This window comes from Protopterus annectens, chromosome 7.part0 (genome assembly GCF_019279795.1).
Source record: "Protopterus annectens isolate FY-2018-M chromosome 7.part0, PAN1.0, whole genome shotgun sequence".
NCBI lineage: Eukaryota > Metazoa > Chordata > Ceratodontiformes > Protopteridae > Protopterus > Protopterus annectens.
This window is the reverse complement of record NC_056739.1, coordinates 1,246,670,711-1,246,698,098: the sequence shown is the minus strand read 5'-3', so window position 1 is coordinate 1,246,698,098 and position 27,388 is coordinate 1,246,670,711. Positions and strand designations below refer to the sequence as shown.

The 27,388-nt window shown below is 37.4% G+C and overlaps 1 protein-coding gene across 1 annotated transcript in view; it reads left to right on the top strand.

Annotated features, from left to right (window-relative positions):
- The window catches only part of MEGF11 (multiple EGF like domains 11), a 4,956,374-nt gene that overhangs the window by 3,251,276 nt on the left and 1,677,710 nt on the right, over nucleotides 1-27,388 (top strand). Inside the window, 1 exon segment of the mRNA XM_044077861.1 lies at nucleotides 18,123-18,369. Coding sequence (XP_043933796.1) covers nucleotides 18,123-18,369 — 247 coding nt within the window.

Sequence of the window (27,388 nt, the reverse complement as noted above, 5' to 3'; positions counted from 1 at the left end):
ATGATATAATAAGCATGAAAATGAGCATCTGCAGTAAAAGGATTCACAGGCGTGTCTCTTATAAGGAGCATGTGCAGTAAAAGGATTCACAGGTCTGTCTCCCAGACTAAGAGACAATAAGCATGAAAAGGAGCATGTGCTGTAAAATGATTCACAAGTGTGTCTCCCAGACTAAGATACAATAAGCATGAAAAGGATCATATGCAGTAAAAGGATTCAGAGGTGTGCCTCTTATAAGGAGCATGTGCAGTAAAAGGATTAACAGGTGTGTCTCCCAGACTAAGATACAATAAGCATAAAAAGGAGCATGTGCGGTAGAAGGATTCACAGGTGTGTCTCTTATAAGGAGCATGTGCAGTAAAAGGATTCACAGGTGTGTCTCCCAGACTAAGATACAATAAGCATGAAAAGGAGCATGTGCAGTAAAAGGATTCACATGTGTGTCTCTTATAAGGAGCATATGCAGTAAAAGTATTCACAGGTGTGTCTCCCAGACTAAGATACAACAAGCATGAAAAGGAGCGTGTGCATTAAAATGATTCACAGATGTGCCTCTTATAAGGAGCATGTGCAGTAAAAGGATTCACATGTGTGTCTCCCAGACTAAGATACAATAACCACGAAAAGGAGCATGTGTTGTAAAAGGATTCACAGGTGTGTCTCCCAGACTAAGATACAATAAGCATTAAAAGGAGCATGTGCAGTAAAAGGATTCACAGGTGTGTGTCTTATAAGGAGCATGTGCAGTAAAAGGATTCACAGGTGTGTCTCCCAGACTAAGATACAATAAGTATGAAAAGGAGCATGTGCAGTAAAAGGATTCACAGGTGTGGCTCCCATAATAAGATACAGTAAGCATGAAAAGGAGTATGTGCAGTAAAAGGATTCACAATTGTGTCTCCCAGACTAAGATACAATAAGCATGAAAAGGAGCATGTGCAGTAAAAGGATTCACAGGTGTGTCTCTTATAAGGAGCATGTGCAGTATAAGGATTCACAGGTGTGTCTCCCAGACTAAGATACAATAAGCATGAAAAGGAGTATGTGCAGTTAAAGGATGCACAGGTATGTGCCTTATAAGGAGCATGTGCAGTAAAAGGATTCACAGGTTTGTATCCCAGACTAAGATACAATAAGCATGAAAAGGAGCATGTGCAGTAAAAGGATTCACAGGTGTGTCTCCCAGACTAAGATACAATAAGCATGAAAAGGAGCATGTGCAGTAAAAGGATTCACAGGTGTGCCTCTTATAAGGAGCATGTGCAGTAAAAGGATTCACAGGTGTGTATCTTATAAGGAGCATGTGCAGTAAAAGGATTCACAGGTGTGCCTCTTATAAGGAGCATGTGCAGTCATAGGATTCACAGGTGTGTGTCTTATAAGGAGCATGTGCAGTAAAAGGATTCACAGGTATGTCTCCCAGACTAAGATACAATAAGCATGAAAAGGAGCATGTGCAGTAAAAGGATTCACAGGTGTGTCTCTTATAAGGAGTATGTGCAGTAAAGGGATTCACAGGTGTGTCTCCAAGACTAAGATACAATAAGCATGAAAAGGTGCATGTGCAGTAAAAGGATTCACATGTTTGCCTCTTATAAGGAGCATGTGCAGTAAAAGGATCCACAGGTGTGTGTCTTATAAGGAGCATGTGCAGTAAAAGGATTCACAACTGTGTCTCCCAGACTAAGATACAATAAGCATGAAAAGGAGCATGTGCTGTAAACGGATTCACAGGTGTGCCTCTTATAAGGAGCATGTGCAGTAAAAGGATTCACAGGTGTGTGTCTTATAAGGAGCATGTGCAGTTAAAGGATTCACAGGTGTGTCTCCCAGACTAAGATACAATAAGCATGAAAAGGAGCATGTGCAGTAAAAGGATTCACAGATGTGTCTTCCAGACAAAGATACAATAAGCATGAAAAGGAGCATGTGCAGTAAAAGTATTCACAGGTGTGTCTCCCAGACTAAGATACAATAAGCATGAAAAGGAGCATGTGCAGTAAAAGGATTCACAGGTGTGTCTCCCAGACTTAGATATAATAAGCATGGAAAGGAGCATCTGCAGTAAAAGGATTCACAGGTGTGTCTCTTATAAGGAGCATGTGCAGTAAAAGGATTCACAGGTGTGTCTCCCAGACTAAGATACAATAAGCATGAAAAGGAGCATGTGCAGTAAAAGGATTCACAGGTGTGTCTCCCAGACTTAGATATAATAAGCATGGAAAGGAGTATCTGCAGTAAAAGGATTCACAGGTGTGTCTCTTATAAGGAGCATGTGCAGTAAAAGGATTCACAGGTGTGTCTCCCAGGCTAAGATACAATAAACATAAAAAGGAGCATGTACAGTAAACGGATTCCCAGGTGTGTCTCTTACAAGGAGCATGTGCAGTAAAAGGATTCACTGGTGTGTCTCCCAGACTAAGATACAATAAGCATGAAAAAGAGCATGTGCATTAAAATGATTCACAGGTGTGTCTCCCAGACTAAGATACAATAAACATGAAAAGGCACATGTGCAGTAAAAGGATTCACAGGTGTGTCTCCCAGACTAAAATACAATACGCATATAAAGGAGCATGTGCAGTAAAAGGATTCACAGGCGTGTCTCTTATAAAGAGCATGTGCAGCAAAATGATTCACAGGTGTGTCTCCCAGACTAAGATACAATAAGCATGAAAAGGAGCATGTGCAGTAAAAGAATTCACAGGTATGTCTCCCAGACTAAGATACAATAAGCATGAAAAGGAGCATGTGCAGTAAAAGGATTCACAGGTGTGTCTCCCAGACTAAGATACAATAAGCATGAAAAAGAGTTTGTGCAGTGAAAGGATTCACAGGTGTGTCTCTTATAAGGAACATGTGCAGTAAAAGGATTCACAGGTGTGTCTCCCAAACTAATATGCAATAAACATGAAAAGGAACATGTGCAGTAAAAGGATTCACAAGTGTGTCTCTCAGACTAAGATACAATAAGCATGAAAAGGGGCATGTGCAGTAAAAATATTCACAGGTGTGTTTCCCAGACTAAGATACAATAAGCATGAAAAGGAGCCTGTACAGTAAAAGGATTCATAGGTGTGTCTCTTATAAGGAGCATGTGCAGTAAAAGTATTTACAGGTGTGTCTCCCAGACTAAGATACAATAAGCATGAAAAGGAGCATGTGCAGTAAAAGGATTCACAGGTGTGTCTCCTAGACTAAGATACAATAAGCATGAAAAGGAGCATGTGCAGTAAAATGATTCACAGGTGTGTCTCCCGGACTAAGATACAATAGGCATGAAAAGGAGCATGGACAGTAAAAGGATTCACAGGTGTGTCTCTTATAAGGAGCATGTGCAGTAAAAGGATTCACAGGTGTGTCTCTTATAAGGAGCATGTGCAGTAAAATGATTCAGAGGTGTGTCTCTTATAAGGAGCATGTGCAATAAAAGGATTCACAGGTGTGTCTCTTATAAGGGGCATGTGCATTAAAATGATTCACAGGTATGTCTCCCAGACTAAGATACAATAAGCATGAAAAGGAGCATGTGCAGCAAAAGGATTCACAGGGGTGTCTCCCACACTAAGATACAATAAGCATGAAAAGGAGCATGTGCAGTAAAAGGATTCACAGGTGTTTCTCCCAGACTAAGATACAATACGCATGAAAAGGAGCATGTGCAGTAAAAGTAATCACAGGTGTGCCACTTATAAGGAGCATGTGCAGTAAAAGGATTCACAGGTGTGTGTCCCAGACTAAGATACAATAAGCATGAAAAGGAGCATGTGCGGTAAAAGGATTCACAGGTGTGCCTCTTATAAGGAGCATGTGCAGTAATAGGATTCACAGGTGTGTCTCTTATAAGGAGCATGTGCAGTAAAAGGATTCACAGTTGTGTCTCCCAGACTAAGATACAATAAGTATGAAAAGGAGCATGTGCAGTAAAAGGATTCACAGTTGTGTCTCCCAGACTAAGATACAATAAGCATGAAAAGGAGCATGTGCGGTAAAAGGATTCACAGGTGTGCCTCTTATAAGGAGCATGTGCAGTAATAGGATTCACAGGTGTGTCTCTTATAAGGAGCATGTGCAGTAAAAGGATTCACAGTTGTGTCTCCCAGACTAAGATACAATAAGTATGAAAAGGAGCATGTGCAGTAAAAGGATTCACAGTTGTGTCTCCCAGACTAAGATACAATAAGCATGAAAAGGAGCATGTGCAGTAAAAGTAATCACAGGTGTGCCACTTATAAGGAGCATGTGCAGTAAAAGGATTCACAGGTGTGTCCCCCAGACTAAGATACAATAAGCATGAAAAGGAGCATGTGCGGTAAAAGGATTCACAGGTGTGCCTCTTATAAGGAGCATGTGCAGTAAAACAATTTACAGGTGTGTCTCTTATAAGGAGCATGTGCAGTAAAAGGATTCACAGGTGTGTCTCTTATGAGTATGAGGTTTAGGTGAAAGAAGGCTGTTCAGATATGTAGCCAGTACAGTATAAGATGGGTAGAACAAGGTGGCAGATACAGATTCAGGGGTTGTAAATAGGATAATGTTATAATTACGTAGATGGAGGAAGAAAGATGAATGATTATTTTAGGTAGAGTAGTTGTAAGGAAGGAGTAAGTAAGGAGAAGGAAAAAAGGAAGGAAGGAAAAAAGCTGGAATGTGAGAGAGGGAAGAAATTCAAGTGGCATGATTGCAGTGACAAGCCCAGGTGGTGTACAGGTAATTCCTGAGAGTTTTCTTGAAATTGTTTTGATGGGAAATGTTTCTGAGGGCTGGGAGGTAGCTGTAGATGTTTTGTCCAATGAATTTTTTAGGCTTATCTATCTGTAAAAGATGTTGGTCAGAGCTTCTGAGGGAGCGTGTTGGGTTATAGTGGGTGGTGAGAGTGGATAAGCTATGACTCCACTATCATCACCGTTGCAGACAACCCATCTGATGTGCTTTCCCTGACACAAACCTCCTTTAACCTCACTGAATCTTGTCTCATTAACAACAACTCATACTAAACCCTAAAAAGACAAAATGTCTCCTGTTTCTACCTAAATCGCTCTGCCATCTTAAATCATCATTCACCATCACCTCCCTTAACAACACCTCCATCTCAGTTGAACATCATACAAAGCTCCTCGGATTAATTATCAATGACCAACTTAAATTCGACCTCCATGTACACCATTATATCAAAAAAAACACCAAAAGCTTGGCCTGCTATATAGAAACAAAAGGTTCCTTACTCCCAACTCTAGAAACATATCTGGATATGGAAACTTTCACAATACAATAAAATGGGAAAGTAGAAAAGAGGATTAGTAATGGAGAAGTTAAAGAAATAGCAACTGAAGTTATGGGTTACCTGTGAAGTGATAGATATAGTTTAAAAAATCCAACTCTGGTAATGTAGCAACATGATAGGATGAGTCCCCAAATTAAGGAGAAAAAGGTGAAACAGGAAGCCTCTGATCATTTTCCAAATGAAGATAATCTGGAGCTTTCAGTAGGAAATCAGTACAAACGTTCAGCTGCAGTTGTACAGCAAGGAAAGGAGCAGGAAATAGTGGCAACTCTGATGCAGTCAATGATGTGGAGTGATAGGCCAGTTACTTCCCACATGAGAGAGCCATAGATACTGTAGGATGCAGCTGAAAAAAAATAAGTCACAGGAAGATGTTCTGGAACTTTCTGTAGAATGCCTGTGGGAAACTGAGAGTAAAGAATTTGTCCTCAATTTAGAAGAAAAAATATCTAATTGAAAATTTGCTTAGTTTAATACAGTTGGATATACATATTAAGACTGATGAAAGAAATAGATTACAGAGCAACAGATAACACAGGATGCAGCTGAAAATAATAAGTCACAGGAAGATGTTCTGGAACTTTCTGTAGAACGCCTTCAGGAAACTGAGAATAAAGAACATGCCTTCAATTTAAAAAAAAAATCTATGGGAAAAGTTGCTTAGTTTAATAGAGATAGATACACATATTAAGAGTGATGAAATAAATAGATTACAGAGAGTCAATAAGACCCCAAATGTTGGAAGTCTGATAAACCAAATGAACACAGTAATTCAGACTATTAACAGAAATTCATGTGATATAACAGAAGTAAATAGAATATATTACTGTGCAGCTAAATCAATAACAGATAAAGTCTTACCACAAAAATACAGAGCAATAAGGGAGAGGAAGGAAAGAAATCAAATACCATCAAGGAGGTATTGAGCAGTGAAATATGTAAAGAAATTAACACAAGAAGTGTCACTATTAGAAGAGTAGAGAAGAGGGAACAGATCAACAAAATACTTAAAAAGATAGATGCAATGAAAGCAATGCATAGTATTAGAATAGACCAGGATCTATCGTATACTATTGCAAATAATAAAAAAAGATATCAGCATAGGCAGAAAAACGTAGATTTGTAGATAAATGTAAAGGAAAAGTACAAAATAAGCAAATCATTGATGAGAATTTTGAAATAAAACAAAGGGACTAGAAACACCACCAAAACCAAAAAGACATAGATATATTTTGAAGAAATATCTATGAAGACCCAATGGGACATAACAAAGATGCTGAATGGATAGAATATGTAAAACAAATGGTAAGTTTAAATGTACAGGATATGAAATAAGATTAAATAATGGCCAGAGAAACTGAAACAAAATTAAGAAAAGCTCCTAACTGGAAAACCTCAGGCCCTGGTATAGTACCTAACTTCTGGCTAAAAGAATTAACATTTTTACATGAAGATTTAGCCCTGAATAAGAACTACTTACATACATACCCCGAACAGACACCAGCCTGGATAACAACAGGAAAAATGATACTCATCTTTAAGAATGAACCTGCAAGCTATCAAAAGCTAAAGACCAGTAACATGCCTTCTGATTATTAAGTGGAACTGATGCTTAGACCAATAAGTTGTCTTCCGATTATTTAGTAGAACTGTTGCTTAAAGAAGTTATAGTCATTTAGCAGAAAACTCATTTATGGCAACAGAAAAAAAGGGTAACAAAATAAATTCATATGGAACAAAGGATCATTTGTTGTTTAAATATAGTTATAATGGAGAATTGTGAAAAAAGGAAGAATCTAAGTATGGCATGGATAGATTACAAAGTAACATTTGATAGCATCCCACATTCATAAATAAAGGAGTGTTAACAGATGTATAAGATACAGCCTACATTGATAAATGATATTGCAGTGCCCATGAAACAGTGGCAAACCACTTTGCAGTTAAGCCCCAATAAAGGATAAATTATTGCCCCAAGGATGAAAATTCAAAGGGGAATATTTCAGGGTGACTCTTTGTCACTGCTGTTCTTTGGTCTTGCCATAACCCATTAAGCTGCATACTTAACAGATTAGATCATGATTACAATTTGGCTCCAAGACAACAGCAAAGTGTAAAGACTTCTCATATTCTTTTTGTGGATGATTGAAAACTGTATAGTTCATCATACGTACAGCTGAAAGCACAACTGGAACTGGTTGAAACCTTCTGAAACAATATAAGAATGTCATTTGGTCTTGACAAATGTGCAAAAGCAACCTTTAAAGCAGGAAAGCTGCAGCACCAAGAAAATATCAGTCTGGGACAGGAATGTGATATAAAGGAACTTGAGCAGGAGGGAGTGTATTAATACTTGGGAAATGATGAAGGATCAATAATAAAACATGAACAAATGTGAACAAAACTCAGTAATGAATATTTTAGAAGACTAAAATTAATACTGAAAAGAGCCCTGACATCTAGGAACAAAGTCCAAGTTATAAGCCGATTTGCACTTTACAGGTTTAGGACAATTGCGTGGCCCAAAAAGGTAATGGATCAATTGGACAGGAAAACAAACAAAAATGCTTCACGCTTAACAAATGATGTATAAAAATCAGTGTACACCTGAAGGAGGTGTGGGCTTCCTCGAAATGTATTGCACAAATAGATGTGCAGTTGCAGGACTGCATACATATCTGCTGACTTCACCAGATCCAAACAGTAAAAGTTTTGAAACATGAAGAGAATAAATCTAAGATTACTTACTTGCTTAGTTTAGCAGAAAGATATCAGAGTGAAACAGGAATAGAAACCAAACCAGAAGAAAAAAATCATCAGTAACTGAATGTGCCAAAAAACAAAAGAAGGAATATAAGGTGAAGGTTAAATGAGAAGGCAAGAAATGTGGAAAATGCATAAATATAGTTGCAAGTACAGAAAACTCCTGGAACAACCTCATGTTGGTCAGGATCTCACACAGGAATGGTTAAGGAGATGAGAATTTAAACCAAAAGATGAAAGGTTAATATTAGCAGCCCAGGATAGTAGATTATGTAGATATCCATGTACAAATTCCACTGAACATGTGTGAGAAAGTGCAGGTTCTGTAAAACAGAGCTAAAAACAATTGCACATCTTGTTGCAAGGTGTGATACACTAATGGCAGAGGGCCTGTATACTAAAAGGAATAATAATAATTTGGCAAGACCATTGCACTGGGATTGTGCAAATATTACAATACTGAAATAGCTGAGAAACATTGGAAACTTGAGCCACAAAGCATTATACAGAATGATGAAATTTATATCATATGGGATCACACATTACCAACAGTTCAAAAAATAGATCTGAGAAACCAGATATAGTAGTCCATGAAAAGAAGGCAACATTAATGTTGATTATTGAAATTGCTACATCCAGTGATTACAGTAGCTTATGTACAGAGAGACACAAAGCCATAAAATACCAGGATTTGCAGGCAGAAATGAGGGCAGTTTGGAGGAAGGATACCCAGACAGTTTCAGTAGTAGCAGGAGCAATGAGACTCATAAAAAATAATATATAGTCGTATTTAGATGTGTTACCGATACATATAACTCCATATGAATTGCAGAAGTAATTTCTGGGCACATTGCGGGTGCTGTGAAGAGCACTTTTGACTAACATCAAAGACTGAAACAACACTAATTTCACAATCTTTAATCATAATTAAATTTGACTTAGAAATGGGGTACAAAACCCAAAAACTTGGAGAAATTAAACTGGGAAAGGGAGCAAGTCTGATTAATGGTATTTGTATTTCTACCATGTTTTATTAAAGCAACTGCATATCTGTACATACGGGTTCACTACACATTATCGAAAACCCATAATCCCGACACCCAGAATACCGAGCCTACATGACCGAATGCCCATAACACCGATTTATCACAATACCGATGCCCAGAATACCGTAATGGTGGAGAAGTACGTAGAAACTGGAAACTATGAAACCTTGGATATGTGTATTGACTTAGTTAGTAAAAGGCAATAAGTGCGGTAAATACCCTACTAGCGGATATAGTAAAAATGTTATGTACACGTCAACTTATGTGAAAGTATAAGAATGGGTGTAAAAGACTTTCAGCTGTTCAACGGCTGACGTTGCAGAAATGGCAAACACAAACTATGATGCGCCTGGTTGTGTAGGCGAGCTGTATCCAAGGTTCAGATCACAAAAATGTAAAGAAGTGCTTATTATAGATGGGTACGTTTATCACTTGGAACGTAAGAGCGGTAGTAAGCGTTACTGGTGTTGTAAAGTGAAGAGAAGTAATAGTTGCAAAGGTCGAACAGTAACTGATTCCCTCTCTGAGGGTGAATTGCTCAAGAAAACTTTGCCTCATAATCATGTGGGCGACCCATGTGAAGTAGAACGCTATAGCGTTTGTGGATCACTCCGCGACAAAGCTGCTATATGCAGAGATACTCCATGTTTACTAGTGGAAGATGCATTAGCATCTACTTCCCTTGCTTGTGTTCCAAGTCTTCCAAACAGGAAGGCAATGCTGCAGCAAATACGGCGAGTCAGGTCTAAGAGTGCAGCTGTTACTCACATACCTAATTTGACCCTAGACACGCTAGATGTGAGTAAATTCCCTTTACAAAGTGGTGAATTTGTTGTGAAACGGGCTACTGACACCGGCTCAGGTACACAAGTTATTGTGTTTAGTACTGTTAATAATCTGAGCGATCTAAGTGTAGCAACAATTTGGATGATGGACGGAACTTACTTTTGTAAAGGCGCTATATGTCATCAATTATATAGCATTCATGGTATACTGAAGTGTTGTGGGTATAGTAGATCTGTGCCACTTATCTATGGTCTAATGTCTAAAAAGTCACTCCGTGCATATAATATGTTGTGGCATTGTGTTTTACATCTATTCTCCTGCCAGGAGTTAAACCTGTCACTACAATTCATTCTCTGTGATTATGAGGTGGCAGCTATTAAAAGTATTAGGCTGAACTTCGCTAATGTTACAGCCAAGGGTTGCCTGTTTCACTTTGGTATGAATGTGTGGCGTAAAGTTCAACAGCTAGGGTTAGGTTCACTTTATAACAAATGCTATGAGTTCCAGTTATCCGTGAAGTCTTTGGTTGGACTAGCATTTCTTGATGAGTCGGAGGTAATTCCAACATTCACTGAGTTGAAAGGGTCATTCCCTGAGGAAGGTAAAGAGTTAATGAGGTATTTTACAGACTGGTATGTGCTCGGTAGGGTTAGGAAGTTCACTACTAGGTCCACTGCGATTTGCAGATTTCCACCATTATTCCCTGTTTCATTCTGGAATATATCACAATTGAATAAACTGTTTCTACCGCGAACGCAAAACTCGGTGGAGGCGTGGCATCGAAGGTTAAAATGCTTACTTGGGGATAGAGCTACAGATCTTTATGTCTTAATGTCATGTCTTAGTAGGAAGCAGAATAGAGTAGACAGCATTTGTGAGCAATTAGCAGCTGGTCGTGCACCTTCCCCTAAACGAAGGCGTGTTGTAGAGCGGCAGGAAAGGTTTCAACGCTTATTAGAAAATAAGTCTGAGTACTCGACGTTAGAGTTTGTTAGATGTATTGCGAGACTCCTTAAAATGTGAGATATAATAGCTGTATATAACTCAGTATGATGCCATTGTTCCAGTATTAGTTTGCACTTTGGTTTTAAACTTTATATCATTTACATGGCAATGCTACCCAGTAGTATGTTATGGTGAAGGGATGGTGTTTGGAAGTTATGGTGATGTAGGTACCTTTCCATTATCTCGATTCGGTGGTTTAAAATAGGACGGTGTTAGTTTGCACATAGGAATGAGATTTTCTGTTGGCTTGTATTTTGCTCTGCACGTCAATGCTGTTGTGATGTAGATTTCGAGATTATGGGCTTTCGATATTGTGAGTGTCGGTATTTTGAAAAATCGGTGTTATGGGCATTCGGTCATGTAGGCTCGGTATTCTGGGCATCGGGATTATGGGTTTTCGATAATGTGTAGTGAACCCGTACATACACATGCATACCTACATACATACATACATACATACACACATTTTGCATGCATATACATACTTGTATGTGTATGCTTACCCATACTTGTATATGTATATGCTTATCTGTACTTATAGCCCCACAGACACACACACACGCACACACACACACACACACACACACACACACACACACACACACACACACACACACGCACATACACACACGCACACGCACACACATACACACACAGACGCACTCAACACACACACACACACATACACACACAGACGCACTCAACACACACACACACGCACACACGCACACACACACACACACACACACACACACACACACACACACACACACACACACACACACACACACACAGTACTCTGCAGAGAACCAGTAAAATAAGAAAAGCTCCAGATACACATGTGATCATTACAGAAAGTTCTAGTTTTGATTCTCTTATTTTAAAGTGCTATTTGATGATACTAAACTGTCTTACCTCTTGACAGTAACTGAGAAATAACCCTAAGGTGCATGTACATAAGTGCAGTTAAATTTATATGATGCTGCATATACATGTTTTGTCTGGCTCTGCATTGCCTGAGTTAATGGAACAGGAAATCCCACTTTCTTTGTTCCATAGCGACTCGAGTAATTTTAGTGGTATGAAACTATATTGTGAATATTTATATATAAAATGCATTCATAAGACACTGACCATTATTAATATGCATTTTAACTATATCACTGTACATGAATTGTAGCTGTCACCAGAAATACTCCTTAAGTAAAACCAACCAGAATTCAGTTGTAGTGATCTGCGTACATGTCATGTGGCACTTTGTTCAGCACCATTTTTGTCTGTTTGAGCCTGACTTTATTACCAGTGCCCTTTAAAAGTAATCCCTTTCCCACTGTTGTTAGGTGCTGCCTCTTTATCATTCTGATTACTTTCCTTTTTCAGACTTATCGTAATCTGAACACGCTAGGCTATCGTACAGCTGATTAATTTTTCCCCTGAGCCAGGACATGCTTGAAGTACACCAATGAGCCTTAAGAAAAGTGAATTCCTTGGTTTTCTATTATCTTGGTGCCTTACAGTTGCTTAACATACTGCTGGATGAAGTATCTGTGGTGCTGTTCACATATCTTGCATGGTAATTTACATCACTGAATAATATTCATGTTTAGGGTTTTGTACTGATGCTTTTCCCTTGAAGTTCAGGTTATTTCATGCCAAAGCTGTACATATTCATATAAAGACATGCATACAAGGTTTTGCATCTAACCTGCCTGTCCTATTTGAATAAATACTAATTAAATAATTATTCAAGCTTTGTGGTGTGATTCTTTACCTTTGATATGAAATGAATGCAGCAGCAAGAGGTAAAAAAGAGATTCTGGATCATGAAAGTTTAATTAAATATGGGAAATAGGAATGAACAGGGAATAAGAAAGACAGGGAGAAAGCTGTATTAAATGTAAATTCATTAAACCCGCAGTTAGGGCAGCTGTTTAATCTTAGCCTCACCTCAGGATACGTGCCTAAGGAGTACTCAAGCCGCTGAATCACTTACAAATGCCTTCTACCAGCACCTACAGGACTGCATGGATCAGGCAATCCCAAACAAAACAAAGACCCTTTGTACCAAAGGCAAGCGTCCAGTTTGGTGGACCCCAGCCATAAACAAGCTCTACAACAAAAGCAGGAAGCTACTACAAGATAGAGCAAAATCCTTAAAAGGGAAAACACCCTTGATCATTATAAGTAAAAAATTAAGATCTCTCATAAAATCATCCAAGGCAAATTTTGAGAGAAAAGTCGCTAAGGACTCAAAGGACAATCATAAGGCCTTCTTTAGCTATGTTAGAAACCTGGGAGGAAACTCCCAGATATGCTCAGAATTAGTTCAAAATGATGTAAAAATTACTGAACCTACAGACATTGCCAACATACTGGCAGACAGGTTCAGTGCAAACTCCCCCCCCAAAAGGTGAGATATCTATACCAGAGAATTATAGCCCCCCAAACATCTCTAACGCTCAGGTGAGAACTGCTCTCTCCAAGGCAAAAAAACACAGCATCCATGGGACCAGATGGTGTCCCCGGATGTGTGCTCCACGAACTCAATGAGGAATTAAACCCGCAGTTAGGGCAGCTGTTTAATCTTAGCCTCACCTCAGGATATGTGCCTAAGGAGTGGCGTACGGCAACTGTGGTCCCACTTCACAAAGGAGGTGCCTCCACCGACCCAGGAAATTACCGTCCCATCAGCTTGACAAGCTTGATCTGCAAAGCTATGGAGAGGATCATAATGGAACTCATAAATAAAGACATAGGAGACTTGCAGACTTTGGATCCGACCCAGTTTGGCTTTGTCAAGGGCAGATCATGCCTTTTAAACCTGGTGGACTTTTTCGAAACAGTCACCAAGGCCATTGATGAGGGAAAGGCAGTCCACACAGCCTACCTCGACCTGGCAAAGGCTTTCGACACAATACCCCACTCAGGTATTATTGAAAAACTCATCAGCTTAAATGTAAACACATACGTCACTAGATGGGTTGCAAATTGGCTAAGTGACAGAACCCACAGGGTCAGAGTTGCTGGCACCATGTCAGACTCAAAGCCTGTCACAAGTGGTGTCCCACAGGGCTCAGTCCTGGGCCCTCTCCTGTTCGGCATCTACTTTTCAGAAGTACAAGCAAACACAGGAGGATTATGGCTGACAAAATTTGCAGATGACTGCAAACTGGGAGCCATAGTTGAGAACACATCTGACACAGATATCCTTCAGAAGGGTCTTATAGAAACGGAAAACTGGTGCCAGAACCATGGCCTAAAGTTAAACGCCAAAAAATGCATAGTCATACCATTCGGGAAAAACAAGGTTACCCCTAGCTACCATATAGGCGGCAACCCACTAAGCACAGAAGAGGTTATCAGGGATCTGGGTACCCAGGTTGACAGTAACCTTTCATTTGATACTCACGTTGCCAAAGTAGTTAGGAAGACATTTCTACATTGCCCACCTAATCATGAAGGGATTCACATCTAGATCAAGGGAAGTCATCATCCCCCTGTACTCATCACTCATCAGGCCAATGATTGAGTACAAAGCCCCATTCGGAATATATCTGGCACGACACCTGCAGCAACTGGAAAGGCCACAAATGTTCCTCACCAAAAGGATAAAAGGTCTCAAAAATATGTCCTATGCTGCCCGACTGAAGGAACTTCAGCTCTACTCAGTCGCTTACTGTCTGCTCAGAGGTGACCTGTGCCTGACATACAAGGCCATATCCAACCCAGAATTGATGAACATGCTTCACCTCAAAAAATCTAGATCCCTCAGAACTACAAGGGCGGGAGACTTAAACCTTGACACGGTTATTAATAGGACGTGCTGGAGGGACAGATTCATCACCCAGAGACTCCCTATGCTGTGGAACAAAATCCCGGTACATGTGAGGCAGAGCACCTCGCTGGCTTTGTTCAAGAGAAATCTTGACCAATGGATGGGAGATCGCAGATATACCCCAGGGATTATCTCAGTGTCACTGCTTGACAGAGGCACAGCAAAATAATGGGCATAGTATCCTCCAAACTAAAGGGGTGGCGAAAGCCACAAAACTCTGGCTAGGCTTATAAATGCCCTTGGGCAGATAGCCTAGTATGAACCTATGAACCTATGAACCTATGTGGGGCCAGATACCAAAACAGTTGCTCTCAGAGTAAGCCTGCCCTGATTCGGAAAGATCTGCTCTCACTGTAAGTGACTTACTTCAGTGTAAGGCCTATCAATAAACAGGGTTACTGCAGGGACAAAATTCCAAAACACCTGCTCTCAGTTGGTCACTTTGAGACAGTCTTTTGGAATTGGAGCCAAGGTGTTGTACCTTAGTGCAAGAGAAGATGAGACTTATGTTGAAGCTGACTGGTCTTGCAAAAGAAGAAGGTATAACAAAATAGTACTTGACAAAGCAAATAACTCTTCATGTATCTTTTGCTTGTTAACATTTAAGACTTGATCATTGTTGCAATACATGCAATAACAGCAGCACCTGTAAAATTACAGTGATAATATCAATAAAAATGTTTCCTTTGGAGGAAGAGGAGCCTTCCTAGTACGTGTTATTACTATTCAGCACTAATATAGCACAGTCATTAAAGGTTTATGTGCAACTCGACACTGTAAAAACTCTACTGCCACTCATTCTGTGGACACTAATGATCCGCTGTGGCGACCCCTAATGGGAACAGCCAAAAGGTGAAGAAGATCAAAGATTTATGTCATATCCAGATATAAAGAAAATATTAGGGTGTACAAAGAAAATATTAGTGTATACCTGTTAACAAAGGTCAAACAATAGTAAGGACTTTTTTTTAGAAAGAAAATATCATTCTCAAAATATATAAATCAAAACACTAGAGGTACCAGCAAGCATATTTGTTGTTCAGCATTTAGGTTACCAGTGTTTTCAACCATAACATCACTGAAGAAGAGTCCCATTTTAATTAGATGTGCTGATTGCTGCACAAAGCATGTTGTTTAAGCAATTGTTTAGTGTATGAAGTTTTCTATATGGGGAAAGCATCTATAAAACTAAAATTCAGGATCATAGAACATGATGACATTAAGAATAAAATGGAATCTGATGCTGTTTGTAGACCACAAGTGTCTCTAGCCATTATTATTTTAACTTTCCCTTATAAAACTGAAGTGAAGATTTGGGTAATAAAGAAAATGCATATCTCTGACAGAATAAATGAAATGTCTCATGACCACCAGGATTTATTAATACTTTTCTCTAACACTTCTATTATAAATGTGGAAGTCAGGTGTTAATCTTTGATATAATCTATGGTATTATTGACTTCTATGTATTGACCAGTACATGCGTATTTCATTTTTTATATAGATATATATATATATATATATATATATATATATATATATATATATATATATAGCGAGAGAGAGAGAGAGAGATAAGATTGCAAGATACATTGAAGTACAAAAGTTTATTCTAAAATTTCCTTATGTATTCAGATTTATTTAAATTGCTTATTTCTTTGTCTCAGTAAACCAGTCTACTATTTTTGAAAATGCATAGGCCAATGAAGTAAATTTTATGGATTTAAAAAGCAGTTAAATGTTTCATTCACTAAAAGCATACTTTCCAGTTATCAGGGACAGACAAATTGTTGAATATTGCTAGAAAACAAAATATGTTCTTTTCTTCAAGTTTTAACAGCTTTTGAACTGACTGTTAAATACAGCTGCTGAATAAAGTAGGTACAGGCACATGTTTTGGGATATGTGTTACCTGAGTGTCGAAATAGTTGTCAACGAATTATATTACATGAGACACCATTTCTACCTTAGAATTATCCTTGTGTTACTAATTGCAGACTTTGCTGCTGTGTAAGATTCTTTCTATCTTGTCTGACATTTTTGAGCATTATAGTATAACATATACTTTTTCCTCAAACGTTTCTCAAAAATCAAAATTCCCAAATGCCATTCTTGAACTTTTTCTAGCATAGATTCTCTTAGCTAACCAGATATTATTCCTTTCTCTGACTTGAATATTATGAGTAATCTCTAGAATGTAAAGTTTGTACACCTTATACTTGTGTGTTCCTGTAACTGATCTGGCCATCATTTTATTGTGGCTTCTTTAAGTAGTTCCGTTTTTCTGTCTTCCTATGTATATCTCTTAAACTATTTCACTTTCTCTTATGGCAAAGGAAACTGAAGCCCATAAAACATCCAAACCTTCACTTAGCTGATCTTATATTTGTCACTAAAGATAGGGTCTGCTGAGCAACTTTGTTTATATTGAACTTTTTAATAATACTTCTGCAAGTTATGTGGATTTGTTGAAATGTAAGACATGCTTTTTAATGGCTTTTTTTTCTGAAAATATTTTGCAAAAATGTTATGATCAGTCTTGACCAATATTGGATTCCCATAATTGTACCAAGGAATTTCTCACATTCATGTACTTTTTGTCTCCGCTCCTCCTAACCATTAAGCCTCCCTTGGCTGCACTATTAACCCATTCATTCCCCTTGTAGCCAAGACCCCTAAGGCTTATGTTTTCTCCTTGGGGTGAATGTTAAGCACTGGTGATGGTACTTTTTTCTGTGTGGGGGGATCAGGATTGTAAATTACCAAAGTGAGGAGCATCATCCACGTCAAGTGTTGTGAACCTCAAAGGTTCTGCCCCATTTCAACAAACCGTGTTTTCAATTTTTCACCAGAGATTGCAATATGGACCGGAATAGGCATTGCCTCATCATTTCTGCCACTCCCCCTCCTGTGCTCTGGCCAGGAACTGAACCCATGTCATTTGGGTCTTAGCCAGGACTTTATTTCTGTATGCCACTGAGCTGGAAGAAATATTTCATTAGTGAGGAAACTTTGGGATAAATGACTGCAGCACAAAAGCAAAAGTATGGCAGTTAGTGTAGAGAATGAAGGCTATGAGCTATTAATGAGCTACTTCCTCCTGTGCAAGGTTTGATTCCCTCAGCCTTCATTTGCTTATTGTGGGACCTTGAGCAAGTCACTTAACCAGACAGTGCTTTGAGACAATTGGGAATGTGAGCTAGGGTCATTAATGGTCTTCAGGACTGCATACATAGTAACGAGCTGTGAACAAAGTATATAGTCACTCAAATAAAATACGATAAATACAAGACTGAAAATGTAAGTGTATAGAAAGTGATTACATATATTGGCAAAAATGTATAAGAATGTAAGAACAATAACTTTATGGAATGCTATTAATGCATGTATTATTTCTTTTTAGGTTGTGACAGTGAACACTGGGGTCCTCACTGCAGTAACCGTTGCCAGTGCCAGAATGGGGCAATGTGCAACCCCATAACTGGTGCTTGTGTTTGTTCTGATGGATACAAAGGATGGCGCTGTGAGGAGCCCTGTGACCCTGGATCCTATGGGAAGGCATGCCAGCTACAGTGCCAGTGTCAAAATGGAGCAACTTGTGACCATGAAACCGGGGAATGCCATTGTACTCCAGGATACACAGGGGCTTTGTAAGTTTGTTGATAATAAGTGCTTTAACTGTTTGATATTGCATTGTCTGTACTGGATTCCCGTGAAAAGGCATATATACCACTAATACAAAATATTCCACTAAGCATTACTTCTGATGCTGTTTAGTAAATAGTAGATGTAGAGGTTAGCAGGGTATATTTGTTATACGAAGGTTGTTTTATAACTATTATTATTATTATTATTATTATTATTATTATTATTATTATTAAACCAACAAGAAAGCAAGGAAAAGAAAGGGATTAAGAAAGGTTACAAAGAACTTCAGGGACCCCAGCAGAGCTTGGGAAAGAAGTTATTGCATAGTAAATATATGCATTGTCACATTTAATAAAGTTATATTTAAAACTCTTATTTAACCCAACAAACTAACGCAGCTCCTCTAGTGGTCACATTCCCATCAACTGACCAGAGGCATACTTACAGTAATGTAAATGTCTTCTGAATCACAGTCTTTGGCCAAAGAACTGACAGGCTATTAACATCAACTTATGCCAATGAGCCATTTTGCTACAAGCTGTAAATACAAGCACCCACTCCATAAAATAAAAACTATATGCAAGTATTAGAAACAGCAGAGTGTAAAATAGGGGGTATATAAACTGGGGATATAATTATCACATACAGCTCGACATCATGGATGTCTAACTAATCTTTCATCTTTGTAGATATAACAGTACCTAAAGCACCTGAAAGAGTTGTCTGCTCCAGAAATAAAGGATTAAGTACCCCACCACCAGCATTCCACACCAACTGGCTTACCTTACTACAAAGCCCTTTAAGCCTGGTCACTAGGTCTTACTGATTTTGGATTTTGTAAAATGCAGAAAAAACACACACTAACAACATTTTGTACATTAGCCACCCTGCTAAAACAGTTTTTGAATAAATGCCAGGCTTCCTAACAAATACTGCTGAATTAGATCAGTTCTTTTAGTGCCCAGTGAGGTATTATTATCTTAAAACTACTTACTTGTGTATTAGAATATCACAAATTATATTACTGAACAGAAGTGCTGTTTCAGCAAGGTTTTCTTGCCAGAGATGAAGGTTATACTGATAAGGCAGCTGTAGTGAAGTAGCTAAAATAATCACGTATAAGAGAAAGTAATGTAATACATGCCAGAAAGAGACAAACAGGCAAAAAAACAGGTAATGCAGATTACAAAGATAATGTAATAGATTCTTTCAGGCTGCTGACAGCTGAAATGGGAAGATGTTATTTCCTTCCAGTCATCCATATTTTGTACAAAAGCACAGCCAATACAAAGGCCAGCAGGGTTATTTAACAATGTGAGTTTCACAATGGAGTGCACTCTTCTAGCCCATGTAGCCCTGTCACATATAGGATTTTTTGCACAGTTAAGATACTAGTATTCATCAAGGGAGGGGAGCATAACAATTCTAGTGATATTTTGTGCAGGCCTTTTAGAAATGACATTTGAAGTGACCTTTATTATATGCACTTCTTGCTTCTACAGGACATAAATCAAGTCCATATTTCTAACATATCATCTGTTCTGCAGAATTATTGATTTTTTTCAATGTAATATTCCACATATGTACACAGACGTAGTTGTATGCCATACTTACTAATTGTGGGCTATGAAATGGAGAACTAGTCAACAAACCCAGGGAATTTAAGAGGTTCTTAGTGTACGAGTATGTGTTAAATGATAGTCACATTCTTAGTTCCTACAATCCTCATATATATCGAAATAGACCTACCCTGGTTAAGCAAGATTCACAGCAGAAAATAGATGGGGGCTGGCTTAGAATATTAATTCACTTGCTTATTCTATTTGTTTGTTTTTGATTATTTATTTATTTCATATTGTTAACCTGGTGGGTGGGCTGGACAGTCTGACACTTTGCAGTCACAACCCTGGCTCACTGATAGTAAGGGGCACAGACAAGGTAGCATTAGAAAAGAAGTCAGTAAATAATACTCAGAGTAAAGTAAGCAGCATAGCTGATACTCATGCAATCAAACACTTGATTGCACAGCTAAGCACATATAAAAAAGTGCTAGTGTAGAATATAAACTGCAAAAAGCATATAATTTGACAGAGAAATAATATTGTCAATGTACAATGGTAGCTAAAACAATAGAGCTGTATTCATATATATGCAGCTGTGAGGAGAAACAGAGTTATACGTTTATACAGCAGACATGGATAATGCTAAAGATAATCAAGGAGGGTATATTAGAAGCTCTCAGAATGTGTTTGAAACAAATGCGGGGGTGAAATTTTTTTAAGGTAATATTTTCATTTATGTTTAAAGTTCTTTACAGTAGTTGCTTTTCTGATGTTAGTAAGAAGATGAATCACTGTGATTGGGATTGGTTTGCTAAATGTCTTTTCAATGATTTTCTTTATAAATGGTAGTTTTATCAATGACATCTGACTGAGAGCCTCTTAAAGTTTATAACTTTTCTTTTATGTGTATACCTGTTTCTTCGTGGTAAAAGATTTTTGAGTGGGGGCAGTACTGGAGATGATCAGTTCCAGAAAAAGTGTACCAAACGGTATGTTTGCTGTTTCTTGTACAGTAGAAACATTTAAATCTTCGTAATAGTTCATATTGGTGGATACATGTACCAACTAACAGTGAAAAGTGTCATATTGTATTTTCAGTTATTTGGATTACACAGGTATTGTGAGATGAACGGAAGGATAGAAAGGATAAGTGTGCTCCAGCTTTAGGATTAACACATTTCTTGATATATCTTATTGTGCAGTTAAGGTGTGTGAATTTACAGCAAAGTTTTACATTGACTGAGAACTTTGTTGCATATTGATTTAGTATGTTATTTAAACGTTAGGCTGGGATCAAGTGTTAGCTCTAAATATTCATGTTGGCCCATCGTGGGTAGTGGGCTTTTTTGCAAATCTTTTACTATAAGATAAGAATGTTCTACTAGTTGCTGTTATGCACCAAAGAACATCATTTCCAGTTTTGTGTATTAATGATAAGTCGATTAGAGGTGGTCCCTAAAACTAATTGACTGAAGTCATGCATATAACCTTTCCAAATAATTTGATGCCTACTTATTTGTTTATATTTCTGAGGACCCTAGAAACTGCACTACTAGAAGTAGAATTCCACAGAAGATGAATGTGCATTTTGACCTATGACTATACATAGTCTCATTTAAATGTGCCTCTAAAGTTGTTTCTTAAATGAATTTCATTAAATTTTAGGAATTTCATTATTATATTTTGTGACAACTAAGGATGTTTATCTTTAGTTATTGATTTATCTATTTATTTATGTCTGAAGCTTTTTTTACCTGATTACAACAGAATAAAAACAAGCTTTTTCCTTTTTTTTATGTTTTTCATGTTTTATGGTTTTCTGTAATTAGGTGATTATGTATTTTACTTGGTGCAACAGTGCAATTTGAATGATTCAATAAAACACTAAGCAGGGCATGAAAATTTATCCCTGCGATGTATTTCAATTTTTTCTGCTTTTTCCTAAGACAGAAAGCGATGATATGCACATATCTGTATGTTCTCCTATTCTTCCTCTTGTTATCTGTTCTATATTTTTATATCCACGTTTCCTTTAAATTCTACTTTACGCCCCTTTGTCTGCAGATTACCATCTATGGTTCATATTTCCTATACTGATATTATGCATTAACGGTTCTCTCTGCTAATGGAAGGTACAACTTGGTTTCCTCTGCAGCAAAGCTTATTACTCTCTGTACTTATGCAAACACATTTGAAGCATACCCTGAGGACACTACTTCTGATGTGCTTTCAGTTCCAAACAAAATCCAGTGCTGTTTTTCAGTTGTTAAATAAGCAAACACCATAGCACTTATCCTATTATATCATCTCCTCCCCATGACATAGATATTTCATTTATGTGCTAAATGGGTGAGTGAATTTGTCCTTTATAGACCCCTTTCAACCATATTTCAAGCCAGAAAGACAAAAGTAAATGCATTAATCTTAACCAATGAAGCACAAGGAAAGTCTGTTATATCTGTGGAAAGTTGATTAACGTGTTACCTATGCAAGATCCTTTATCAGAATCTTGACCTTTTCTCATATGTTTTCGATTCCAGACATATACTCAACTTGCCACGAGGTCCTGTGTCTTTAGCTGGACAGTACCATGCAGCTTTCACATTTTGTCCCTGTTTTTGAGAATCTGTATGTGAAGTGTGCTACTGAGCAGTCACTCTGCATCCATGTACTTAAGTGCTCGAATTCAATCCTCAGACTGCAAATGTCTATATAGGAAATATCCTTTTCTTTTAAAGTATTGCACCTACTTGTAGGGACCCTTAGCTTTGGATTTTTTTAAATAATATTAAAATTGTTAAATTTCTAGCAATGCCTACAGAGAATCAGGTGATTGCATATGGCATTCTTGACGGCTGGATCACAATTGCCTACTGGTATAGGGAAAGTAATCTTTTCAGCTCAACAAGAAAAACAGTTTTTTGCATTTCTTGTTCAGCTGAAATAATTGTAGAAAAATTGTATTATTTGGGGGATTCAGATAGATGCAGATTCCTGTACCACAGTTGTATAGAATGCAGCCCCCACATAAAATAAGTTTCACTACACCTTGTTGAGTTACACCAGCAAGAGGAGGAGCCAGCTTGTTGAGTTCATCTCCCTGATATTGAATTTCTCAATTACTGTTTTCTATACGAAATCACCAGGGGCAGTGTCTTTGCATGCACCAACAGTGATTGTCTTATTTTGTGAGAATTTCCCTTTACTTCATGTTTATGCAGCTGTGAAGCTGGTATATATAAGCTTGTGGAAAGTCACCCCAAACACACACACATGCGCGCACACACACACACACACACACACACACACACACACACACACACACACACACACACACACACACATACTGGGTTACAGAGGAGCTTATCACTGCAAAACAGTTCTTTTTAATTTTTGCATCAGGTTGAGTTCTGAACCTGTGAAATCAGTGAGTTTATTATTCATTGATTTGCAATTTAGTGATTCAGAAAGCGAAGCCATTAAATACTAATTATGCATGTTTTCAGGATTTGATCTTCTTTCAGTAAGTTTATATTGTGTGTATTTGTTTTTTTTTTGGGGGGGGCTTGATAATTATTTGTTCTTCAACCTTTTTCACTGTGGGTAATAAATGAAAGCAGCAGATGAAATATTGTCATGGGATGGAGTATATTTTTGACACATCTGGCATTGTAAAAGGGTAAGATGAGTAACGACGTACTTCACAGGATGTGTAACTCAACTGTGACTCCATAGGAGATGGGCTTGGAAAGCAGTGAATTTGTTGCCACAGACAGGGCTAGTATGACCAAGACTGCACATGTACTTAAACATGGACAGTTTTTAGGTCTGTAGTCAAGCTATGCTTACCTAAATTACCTTGACAGTAACGATGATGTTAAAGTGATTGAAAACAGTGGAGTAGCAGATCAACGAAAGGTATCTCAAAAGAAGTCTTCAGTCATGTTTGAGAACAGTAAAGCAGAAGCAGATTTATTTTCAGTTTCTTTATGTTGTGCTCTAAGGAGTTACATAAGAATGACTGTTTCATACCTGAAGGAGGCCAACGTGCTTCATTAAAGGAAGCACTTTAGTACTAACAATTGATGATAACGTGGCTTCATCTCTCTTTCCCAGTATGTGTCTGTATATATTTATAGATAGATAGCTAAATAAATAGATATAGCTGTGGGTATATTTATTACATATGCTTTTAGTCTGCTTGCAAATGGCACTGTTAATTTCATTTAACATTTTTACACTGCTTCAGCCTTTTCGCTGTAAATAAATAAAGCTCAGCCCCATAATTCAAGAGGAAAATTTGAAATCAGGGCTTAAAAATGGCCAGGATGCCAGTTCATTAACATTTCCGAAGCCCCTAGGTCACACATCCCAGGCTAAATACTAATATTTGTAGGCATCAGTTTAAGGCCCTTTGCCTAGCCCATCATAGTCTGTTATAGGACTTGGAATTGCTATTAAAATGCATGTTAGTTGTATTTTGTTCTGCACACCTACTGTGCTATAAAAAAAAAGTAGTGGGTAGCACAAGAATCTAAGCATAGACAAAGGCCAAGATCTTACACAGAGATATAGGAAATTCATAATGCAGTTATGACAACTATAATTTTAGATCATTAAAAAGACAAACATTAACACGTTGCATGTACCTTATGAAGTGAATTAAGAATGAAACACAGATCAAGGTGGCACATGGAAAAATTAATTAGATGAAAAAAAAACAGGGTTGCAAGCTTATGTTTCAGCATCTTCTCCCTAACTGGTGATATCCAGATACCCATTTTGCACTTCTCAGTATTATTAATGTGTTTCATTCTGGCTGTTGATACTACCCACTAGTCTCCATTCAGTTTTTGTATCTATTTTTACTCCTCCCATGTACTCCTATCCCTATTTCTTTTGTCTCTCTTAATCTCTTGTTTCCTTCCCTATACCCCTATTATTTTGATGGTGTCACTATAATAAATTATCAGTGGGATGGTATCTATTGTAGACTCAGCTGTACTTAAAGCTTGAAATCTCCCATGCTGTCTCTTTTTATGTATAATTCAAATGTCAGTTGTACAGTCTATAACCATGGGTTATGAATTTATTCACTAGTTATCTACTTTTGTTGACTGATTTAGACTGAGGCCTGCTTTCATGGGACACCAAGGATAGTATTTATTCAGGTGTGTATGCGCGTGTATGTGTGTGTGTGTGTGTGGCCAGAACTTCAAGGAAATTTTATTACTGCTTTCAGTAATTGACACTGGATCTCTAATATCCATCTAAGATATCTAGTGAAAGTCTGAGAATCATAATTGAAGTCTTCTGAACTGTGGAACTACAAATACAAATGTGGGAAAGGTATACTTAGCCTAAAACTGCTGCATTTAGGAGTATTCAGCCTATTCTGAGGTACTCTATTGTATAACTGAGACAAAAGCGCTTAACTTTTTTTGGAAATAAAATTACTCTTGGTTCTACAATTCACTGGTACAGTTCTTAGAGAGGTATGGAGCTTATGGTGTGACCCACTCAGGGGCCTCAATGTTTTTTCAAGTTACCATTTATTGGCTTTCTTCCGCGTTTGCTTTATTCTATTCTGAGGTACAGCAACCCCAGAGTTAGTGCATATTGGTAGTGGAGGTGTGGTAAACATACATTGGGAAGGTTCAGGGGAGCAACCCCCCCCCCCACCTTTGGAAGTACATTAAAGGTATAAACTTAAGTATCAGAATTTGCCATTTTTCTGTTGACCTTGGATCTAATTTTCAAAGTTTCATGACTCAGGGTATCAGATTTCCCATTAATAACACAGAGTTGCTAAGCTACCATCAGCTCAAGCAGACGGGATTTCATGTTATTGTAGTGCCTCAAGAGAGCAGCAACCTTCTTCTACCAGCCTTCACTATAAACAATGGGACATGAATCCTAGTACCAAGTGTGGGGCTAGAACCCACATACTTCTGGTCTTCTTGACATCTAGCAATCTAATGATAGATAAACAAATCAATTATAAAACAAACAAATAACTATTTGCATAGATCCATAGCTGATCAATGCGTTAAAGTTATACATACCAACAACAATTAATATTTTTCAAGCAATTTTTTTTTAAGTTTAAGCCAAGGCTTATATGAATGTGTAATCTTTATAGTATGCAATTCACTACTGCAAACAATTTTTGCCATAGTAATAAATTCAACACTAGAGGGGGTAACTTTACTTTTCCAATTTTTAGCAATTACTTTTCTGGCTATAGCAAGAATAGACCAAAGAAGAGGCACTTGGGTTTTTGACATTATCTCATGAATTAGAACATTAAATAAAACTAAAGATTTAGAAATATTACATCTATCTGACCATAGAGCTTGAATGAAGTTATTAATTTCTTTCCAAAAAGGGAAGATGACTTCACATTCATATACCATATGCATCCAGTCAGCTACTATCTCAGAATCATATGTGCAGCATTTAATTCAATTTGATTTATACATAACTGTAATTTCATTAAGCATGACAAAAAGAAGAATGTCTAAGTGAAAATGTTCCAGTATAATGAATATGTGCTTTTATCTGTAGATTTTAATATTATTTTCATGTGTTCTTCAGAGAGGTCTTCATTATTAATTTTTGAGGAGTAGTTCCAATAGAAATTGTTTAAAGATGTGAAATCTAACTTAAAAACTTTATGAATTTGTGACAAATATGATTTATTTTTAATTTCATTATTACTGATATTTATTAAAATTCCAATAATTTGAGAAACAATTTCTTATCTAGGCTAAATATCTTATTTATCTCTGTGTTCACAAAGTCTCTAAATATTTATAAAATTAACCAATTCTCAGAATCTTGTTTGTTTTTGGACCTTAAATTGTCAATAGTATACATGTCCATACCATTTAAAATTTGATGCCAATAAATTGTTACTTTGTTGTTTCACTACCAGCATTTTGTTGAAGTTAGTTTCTAAGCAGTCATTTGTATATGCAATTGGAAACATAGAGACTATTACATCTTTAATACAATGGTTAGAATCTGTAAACTTTTGGAAAGTGGAAATGATGTTATTTAAATACGGAATTTGAGAAGAGGGTGTAATTCCATTTATGCAAACATCTTTTAATAACCAGATAAAACTATAAGGGACTATTTGTTTATGATTAGTTGCGATATATTTATTATTTACTAATAATATTTCTTGATGTATTTGTTTCCAGTTTGAATCATAAGTTGAATTTATCTATAACCCTATAACTTTTACAATTGTTGAAGCAGCATACAGTTGAGTATCAGGGAATCCTATTCCACTATTATCCCAACCTTTTCTATGCCAATCAAAGAAAACTCTTAGTTTATTAGGATGCCAAAAAATTAAGTTGAATATGATTTATCTTATTCATCAATTTGTTTGGTGGAGATAGTACGAAAGATTGTAAGACAAACAATAGTTTAGGGAGAATTACCATTT